The 10097-nt window shown below is 32.6% G+C and overlaps 1 protein-coding gene across 1 annotated transcript; it reads left to right on the top strand.

The window, feature by feature from the left end:
• The first annotated feature begins 515 nt into the window (after positions 1-515).
• On the top strand, positions 516-8593 carry LOC149790158 (uncharacterized). The gene is made up of 7 exons (XM_089973405.1): positions 516-622; positions 2707-2781; positions 3271-3312; positions 4878-4949; positions 6849-7033; positions 7479-7601; positions 8485-8593. Exons 2-7 carry the CDS (start codon positions 2727-2729, stop codon positions 8575-8577), a joined length of 570 nt encoding a protein of 189 aa, XP_089829531.1. The 5' UTR covers positions 516-622; positions 2707-2726; the 3' UTR covers positions 8578-8593.
• The last annotated feature ends 1504 nt before the right edge of the window (positions 8594-10097 follow it).

Genomic DNA, 10097 nt, shown 5'->3' with positions numbered 1-10097 from the left:
ATCAAACTCACGCAGACTCAGGTGGGATGGCAGTGATCAGTAACGGTGAGTACCTTAGAACACTCGGGGCCCCATAAAAACAGAAAAAGTCACAAGGGAAGCATAGCAAACATGTATAGATGTTACCGTGGCTGCAGAACATTTCCAAGGTATATTTGCCTTAACTTACTCTATCAAAGTCTCATTTAGGTCATTCGCTCAGTCGCGACTACTTAACTTATAATAGTTCTCATATTATAATACATGGTGCTACCTCAATCACATCTATCTAAAGGACAAGCTATACATGCACTCACATGCTTCAGAAATGAATCTACTAAATTGTACGTAGACGCTTTGATCAACGGGACAACAATTAAACCATTCCTTCATAGCATGAACACAAAACCTCTTTTAATCACGAACCATATTTAAGCCATGAAGATTCCATTATTTGGAACCCCAGTGTAAGCCCTGCATAAGTAGAAACTATTTATAGAAGAAGAATCAGTGCGAAAGTCACACAAAATTATTTCTTCATGTACAAAATAAAGACATATAATTCATGTGTTAACTTCAGTACTGTATGCTGAGCTGTTCGGCAGTGACCGGAAAACCGGGCCCTGTCTTCTACATAATAAAGGTAATATATATATATATATATATATATATATATATATATATATATATATATATATATATATATATATATATATATATATATATATATATATATATATATATATATATATATATATATATATATATATATAATGACCATGCAAAAATAGAGATCCCAAAATGGAAACGCAATTTCAATTCAAATTAGCATAATATCAGATCCAATTTATTAAAGAGTTTTACTCACTACGCGATCAAAATTTAAGTATTTGCCCCTTCTCTATCAAAATGTATAGAATCTCGGTGAAATATTGTCTTGACATGCTCATGGCCTCGTATTTAAAAAATAAAGCGAAAATACGATATACAAACAGAACTCACTTATACAAAAAGATTATCAATATTTGAACCAAAGGTTTGGTGAATTTTCTTCGCAATATATATGTCTCACTTCCGGATTGATTCATAGAATCCTGGGCATTTCCGGATATACTTTCAATTCAATAATGTACACAATCCATATGTCAAATATTTTAGGATAATAACATTTTGGGATGAAGAACCTTTCATAAATTCTTGTGTTGATTAAGAAATAAACTAACAAAATCAACAAATTCCCAACTTTATGTGAAGGAAGCGGTACAATATGAAATGACGCCGATATTGTTCAGTTAACTTCGCCAAGGGTATGCACCTTACATTATAACTATAGTCTTACATCTGTATATAAATTATTGCCATCTAACATGTTATCTTATATATATATATATATATATATATATATATATATATATATATATATATATATATATATATATATATATATATATATATATATATATATATATATATATATACCATACAGAACCAAATGTCCTATCTCTAGATTCTTTAGAAGAAACCTTCATAATAGTGGGCAGAATTAATATTTTAATACAAATAATACTATGATACAGGTCAGATAATGTTTAATTCGTATTCTACAGAGATTCAAACCCAGGTATGTGGGTAAACGGCACCCATCGCCTTGTCTGCACATTCGAGCCCATACTCCCTCAGGACTGAGCACACATCACCTAAAATGATGTTACTCAATCGGTGGTATATGCACTCGTGTGTAGCAGACAATCTCGCATCACGGCTATTAATTAATTCTCATGTATCTACAGTCATTCCAGATTCCTATGAAAGATATCAAGGTATATATAATTAATTTAGAGAATTATAAATATATAACAGACAGAAAGAAAACTGTTATCACAGATTATGTAGAAGAATGCTTGATAATAGTGGGCACAATTCATATTTTAATACAAATAATACTATCTTATTGGTTAGACATTTTTTAATTCGTACTCTACGGATATTCCAACCCAGGTCCACGGGTACAAAACACCCATCGCCTTGCCTGAGTATATATATATATATATATATATATATATATATATATATATATATATATATATATATATATATATATATATATATATATATATATTGTTTTTCTTGTATCAGTTATCTATACATATATCGTGGGATCAACTCATTTTCCTTTCTTCGGTTCAAGAAGGTGTTTGTTTTCTTGAAGCCAATACAACTCATGCAGTACAATTTGCCCTACTATTTAAATACATGAGCGTAGGACTTATTTTCAGCATCTGAAGAATAAAAGTATTTAGTATAAAACATCACACATTGTCTAGCCCTGACTCGCTGATTACAGGGATCTCTTTCAAATCAACGTTCAGTTCCTTTTTGAATTCAAGTTCCTAAAACTGACTACGGAAATTAAATATGTTCCAGCACGTTGCGACGTTTAATGACGTTACATGACGTGGGGTACTAAATTTGTGTTTGCTTTCTTTCTTCAGAACTGTTCTACCATAATCTTCTTTGGCTTTTATATAACGAATTTGTATTTAGCTCAGGAAAAAGTCACCACCAGACAAAACAAAAGAAAGCAATTACACCGAGAGAAGCAAATTACATAATAATGTATTTAATGTGTAAAATAATATAACAACACGTTTATGATAAATATATTACGAATAAACTTGCATCATTTTGTATTAATATTGTTACATATAGTATTATGTTTCTTGATAGCTTGGGTTAGCTTGGGCTCCATGCAAAGCTATGAAACAAGGGTATGTCAGTGGGAGATCATCAACCATTACAGCAGTAAGTAATGGACAGCAAGGTTAATTTACAAACGATGTATGTATACCATTTATAACTGATCGTTACACAATTTTATTAAACATACATGTTATACCAATCTGAAAAATGTATTAACATGAAAAGAAACAATTAAAACTTCATTCGCACAGCCTTTATTTCTTTCATTAGATATTGCAAAGTATCAAAGGATTATAATTTCATTAAAACGTGTATTAGTGAGAAAGAATAAGTGTCCTTTTTCATTTATTTTAAAATGATTCACTGTAATTTTCATCTAATTGGTGTGTTATTTAAAGCTGTAGAATTTGTTGAAGACGAGGGAGGTTGTATCTATCCTTGAAATTAAATAGCAGGACTTTATTTCATAATATTTATACGTAGCAGAGATCCGTAATATATAATAGGCGAAAATACTTTGACATTGGTAGTTGAAAAACTGAGAAGCTACTAATAAAGCTAGGTTTACATTATATAATGAATCTTTTTCAGCAATTTTTGATGCAAATGGATCAAGATGCAACTGTATGCACGGTATGGTGTATTTAACAGCATTTTTACACATATTAGGCAATATATACCCATACAAACATCATGTGACGCATGCTTTACTTACCCACTGCGTTTCCTTAATTGTTTTGGACAAACATATGTTATCGTTCTGACGAATCTCTAGTTCCATAAACACCATCATCATTATTATTTAGCACAATAACATTTCACAGTCATCTTTGCAAGTATCGTAATGATTGTTAATGAATATCATTAACTTTACTTCGCTTTTGTTTTTATACCATTGCAATAGTTGCTATTCTCGTTGTAACCATAGTATTGGTGTTGTAATCGTTGTTACATTGTTACATTTACTGTAGTTGTCGATCTTGGAGACCATGTTTTAATAGATAGAACCTTGAACCTATGTGATATCCAACATGCGATGGCTGGATTCAGAACCACATGCCAATGAACAACGCTGTTGACCACTAAGAATGACGTTTACACTCTTCTAGAAAAATGTGCTCTCTCTAGAGCACATTATATGTGTTGTGCTTTTGCAAACTGCGTAATCAAACAGTAAAGAGATAACCTTAAATTACAGTTAAAAGACAGTACGTAAAATAACACACTCCATGGTCACCAAACTGATCACAATGTTAAACTTTGATTATAAACATCAATATACAAAGTCATACTTAGGATTTCTCAAATTCTTTCAAATTGTATAACAATATAGAAATACAAACAATATGATATTGCTGAATTATTTAAGATTCTAATCTCGGTGGGATAAAAAGTTAGAAACCATTACTTAATCTTAAACGTAAACAGGAGGTCAGACATTATGTTCTGTAAGTGTTGTGACTACAGACACAGGACACCTTCGAATGTGTTGAACAACACGTCGTCTTTATGATAATGTATTTGATTCGATTGTTATTGCTGTTGTAGTTGTCCATCTTAAAGCTCATGTTTTAATAGATAGAACATTTAACCTATGTGGTATCCAACATGCGATGGTTGGATGCAAAACCACCTGCTAATGAACGATTGTGTTGACCACTACCCATGCCGTTTACACTATTCTAGAATTAATGTCTTCTCTGTAGAGCACATTATATGAATACTGCGTAGCTGAACAGTAAAGCATAACCATAAATTACAGTTAATAGACAGTACGTAAAATAACGGACTCCATGGTCACCAAAGTGATAACAAAGTTAAACTTTGATTATAAACATCAATATACAAAGTCATACTTAGAATTTCTCAAATTCTTACAATTTTTATACCAATATATAGATGAAAACAATGGGATATTGTTGAATTATTTAAGATTCTAATCTCACAGGAATAAAAGGTTATAAACTATATGGGTTCAGACATTATGCTCCGTAAGTGTTGCGACTACAGAGACAGGACTTCTTCGAATATGTTGAACAGCACGTCGTCTTTGTGATAATTTACCATATTCAAGCAACATCATTCCACTGCCTTCATGTGATATGCATGAAGCACTAACTCATATAACATTATTTTGGTAAAGATATGTGTTCAATTATACGAAGAGGTATTATTGAATGTTTTATGTTCAATTACAGAAAACATGCATGTTAACGCGACGCCATCGCATTCAGTTTTGACGACAACCATCACCTTATCACACACAAATGGTATTTGTATTTTATTGACTTATATTTGATTTAATACATATTTAATTCAATTTCGTTGTTTGCAAGTTTTATTTTTTTTAAAAATGTTTCATTACATGATATTGTAATGTAAATTCATTCACTAGAGATGATACTTGTTTCAGAAAATAGGTTGACCTTGACTGTTAGTTTATAAACACCAGGTGTTGATCTAAATCCTTTCATGTGGCAACCACGTAATCAAATTATATCTGTCTTTTAAAATGATTGGTTGAGGTCGAGGTCATTGTTGTTGTTGTTATCGGGTTAAACGCCATTTTCCAGCACACGATAGGCTATACATGGTGGCCAGGATTAATGGTGGAGGAAGAACCAGGGAAAACCCCGGAAAGAATCACCGACTAATGAGAAGTTACAGGCAAGTTTTCAGACATATCCACATTACCCGAATCAGATACTCGAACCAACGCAGAGGTGAGATGGCAGTGATCAGTAACGGAGAGCGCTTTAGACCATCGGCCACTCGGGGTTGTCGAACTCATGATGGGATTTTGTGTTTAAGATGTAAACAATTGTTTTAATAATTTTATTTTTTAGAGTAAAGTAATTGGTTTTCGACAGGGTAACACTGGGTGTAGGTGACCTTTAACAAGTTACTGGTTCCTATGAGCTTCGAGAACATGATCACGTGACCCCCTGTTTACGTTTAGAAGACGTTATACCCTATTGTTTAGATAATTATTATCAGTAGAAGCTGCGCCGTTACACTGGAAGTTGTATGTTGTACTTTTGGAGTTATTTCAAATAACATAGTTTAGAATAACGTCAAATTACTTGGATTCAAAAGGAATAATTCTGCCATGTTTCTGGAAAATACGTGTGCTTATGTAAAGTTGTTGAACAATGACAGTTTCTGTATATACAATTATTCAGCTATCTAAAACCGGAGTGATAATTCTAGTTTCTAAAAGGAAGTGTAGACTTCAACACTACATATTGCAGAATACATCATCGTCTTCCATCTTGGATTCTTCGTCGGCATTCGAACTTGAAATCAGTAGAACATTATGTTATTAGGACGACTAAAATTATTATTGAATTATTCCTGGATTATTGTTGGATTTGATTCTATTAAACCGTAAGTTCATATATTTTATATATAAAAAAAAAAAAATGTACAGTATGTTTCCAGAGAAATATTATTTGATATATTTTTCAAAGCATGTTGATTTCACTCTTTCTTTTCTCACTATTTATTCGAGCCTAAACACGTAACACAACATAATTAACAACCATGAAAGAATCGACCTTATCGACATTTATAACAACTATCAACCTAACAATACCAGAGAGTGTACAAACTATAACTGGTGCGTAAAATTGAAAATAACATAGCAATATGAAATATCTTAGTGTTACAACACTAATAAAAAATTCGATAGAGGCAAATATTAGGCTACACTAGAGATTTGCCATTTCCACGGCTGGAGTCAAGCAACAAATTTAGTATTTGATTGATTTAGTGTACGCTTGATTTATTCACACTGTTTATCCAAATAAATTATGATTATGAATTGAGGTATATGTTCCACAGATGGAGACCGTAACGAGCATAAAAAGATAAAGTCCTGGCGGTTACAAAGAACAAAGCGAAACTATACTCAAATGTTGGGACTAGTAAACAGTTCCCATCAACAAGTGTTTCTTTATGTTTAAAAAGACTTTTAATATCATATCTACTAAAAGGAACACTTAATTATCCTATCTCTTCCAATGCGACTTCATACGATACAGGCCCTGCACCATTGCTGATTTGTATTATAGAGACAGACGAGGAAACATATATATGTGAGTCAGACATAAAATCTGAAACAATTCTCTAACTTTAGTACTTACACAATATCAATTTATTTTCATAAGTATCGGTCCTCCACACATGCCACAAAGTGACTACTATCAGTATATTGATGCATGGTGTTCAGCAGTCAAACCCTAATGCGGGAAACTGTCATCTGGAAACTAATGATCACCAAGCATCTGAAGCTTTGGTTATGAATATGTGCAATATTGCAGGCCCTCCAGAAACTTGGACAAGAGGAAAAAATGTAAGTTATTCGTACATCTAATATAAAAGCAGCTTGCACAATTAAGTATTCTTCACCTATGAAAGAAAGCGCTATAATTCGTAATAAATGGCGCAGAACAAATTACTTTTAAACGATTGTTCCAATATCTGTGTTTTATTACCCTAGTATGTTAAAAGATGACGTGTTTTGTTGGTAAATATAGTTGGAATTGTGACAGTTCCTCTGTGATTCTGGATCCTCCTACCACCACAACAACACCAATAAACCGAATGGCTTTAATCAAATTAATAAACTTTCATTAAATAAGCTGTTTATTCCCATATCAAACTTTCGATATGAATGAAAATAAATCACAGAATTCCACAAATAAGAGCCATCTGACCACTGTCAGATAAAATATTGTTTATAAACCTGCTCATCTTCAAAGTGACATGAATTTACCATTTTATTTTCATTACCCAAGGTGATGTCAGTATGTGCGAGCATTCCTCTATACACTCCTGTCGCCACATTCTTTGATGGGAAATATCACAGCCAAGGAGGAAATGCCGGAATATTCATTGGTTGTCTACTGGATGGTTTCAAGGTGACCAAGTGTTTTCTGCATGATTTGAAATGTGTCAGCGTTACAGCGTTAGGCAATTTAGGCAAACAACACATTCGTTATGCAGTATAATATCGAAACGGTTATGGAAACGATATCCATTCATCTGAGCTCAGTTCAACACATTGCTTTTGATATAATTGCTATAGCATGTGTCATACCGTTGCCCGTTCTAATTTAAATTTCCAATGTTCAAATAGTTTGCTTGTGAAGGAGACTTTCCTTCAAAACTTATATTTCCATGCTTCTGTAAGTTAAAGGTGTTTGTGATCAAACAGACTAAATACATTATGTGTTAGCACTGAATTATTTGGTCCTAGACAGCAAAACAAGAAAAGATTTTATTAAGTCTTTATTCGAACCTTCTTTAGCTCTTAAGTCTGTTCCATGTACAAAATGTTTGATTCTTGCAGATTGGTATATTTGACGATGCTTGGGAATTTTATGTATAATTATGCTGGCCTTTGAGGGAACAGTTTTATCCACTGGCAATCTGCAACCATGAACTCGTTCTGGCATTCAATTCCACTATGTATAAGTTATGTAGGAACCGGAAACAATCATATTCTCTAACTATTCTATTTCCATTGCATATTCTCCATGATTAATAGTGTTTATTCTGAGCATATATAGTATTTGCCCCTCTGCATCATACGTGTCCAATAGCTTATATTTACGTATCACGGTATTTTTGGTCAAAACAAATGAGCATACATTATTGATGATAACTCGGGTGAAAAACATTCAAAACGAAAAAAATGCTGAATTATTCTTTATTTCATAGAAACGTGCAATATCCAAACATTACATTATAACACAGAGTCATACATACGACATCATCAGGATTTTGAACTCTGCATTTTAGATCATAGTTCAGGAGTGCGACAAGAACATAACAGTGATGCACCTTACGACTGGACACCAGCCAGATCCGGTTAATTATTTTATTATTATGTAAACAGTGTTTAATAAACTTGCATTCACCAAAGTATCCAAAAGTACATAATTGTTGTCTCTGATATTGCATGTGTTGCTATTTTTGCATGAACTGATAGGGAAATGTTTTATTTGTTTTGTTTTTGTATAAGTATTCTTCCTGGGCAAAGACTTTTTTTACAGCAGAATTTATAATTAATACGTTTGTATGTATAGGTTTTACCGGCATGGGATAATCCTTGTTATAATGTAACAAGCAAATGCTTGTTTGAAAATGAATTGCAAAGACGAGGATCTTGCTAAAACTTATTTGGAAGACAATCCTCTCGAACCAAAAACAAATATCGACCATGCGACAACATATAAACTGTAAACATAATGTAAACAAAGTCTGTAAGCATACACGCAGAAAACAGCAAAAATTGAAATGAAGCCATAATATTCTAAAATTGCAAAAGAAAATTATCATTAGGAACAGAATCACAGACCGCCTCTTATTGTTTGTTACATACAAAAGACCAAATGATAACATCTAATATTTTTTACCATTGCCTTTGTCTCCTCACTATAAATTTCTCTGCCGAATTACGAAGAATACACAACACATCCTCTCTCTTCTTCTCTATGAAACAATCTATAAAGAAGTCATTCAACCACTTTCCTTTTATGGATTTTGGCATACATGTAGTTAAGTGCATGATTTATATTTAATTTGTTTATTTTTAAAATCTGTTTCGAGTGGTAAATGGGTCACTGTTCCGATTTTCATGGGTCCTGTGACCACGTCTGATGCCAAATGTACACAATTAAGAGAAACATTAACAATGCCTATCTATTCCTTGAATCAGCACACTTCCATTAGAATACTTCTTAGATATAAAGAAAGTAACTGATAATAAACGATTATAAGAAGATCATGTTTTTTTTAATGTTTAAATAGGAATAAAAATCACCAATAAGTAATATAGAACTATCCAGCATGAAATGGTTCATAATTGTCCATAATAATATCAGATCTGAGTTCTTTGACCAAACAAATGGGCTGCATTCAAATCATGACTGTCACTTTGATCTGCTAGAAATAAGGGACTTTGAAATAGCTTTGTTTTGATTATGTTGCCTTTCTTTAATCTGCAATAATCATAACTAACATGCACTTTCTTCTGCCAATAAATGCACATAGAAAGAGATCAGGATGTCTCATCAATCTTATCACCATGTTGTTTCATAAACGTTATGTCAGACTTAGAAGTGATCATATGAGATTGGTGTTTTTTCTTTACCAAGAAAACTGCCGCGAGGAAGACCTATTGACAAATCAAACAATGTGAGCCAATGAAAAATGATCAGCCTTCCGAGCATCATTTTTAAAATCTTCGACCTTTTGCACATCTAGGTGCACATCAAGGTGGGATTGACCATCACTATAGACTAAATCTTTAAACTCATCAATTAAAATGAGTTGTGTGAGGTTATCGTAGTCTGGAGAAAACCTTCTGGGCTGAGCAACACGTAAAAAATATTTTGTCTTTTCCTCATGCA

This window comes from Sinohyriopsis cumingii, chromosome 10, assembly GCF_028554795.1.
Source record: "Sinohyriopsis cumingii isolate HCF-2022 chromosome 10, ASM2855479v2, whole genome shotgun sequence".
NCBI classification, from domain to species: domain Eukaryota; kingdom Metazoa; phylum Mollusca; class Bivalvia; order Unionida; family Unionidae; genus Sinohyriopsis; species Sinohyriopsis cumingii.
The sequence above is the reverse complement of the archived record's forward strand: the minus strand, read 5'-3'. Positions and strand labels throughout refer to the sequence as shown.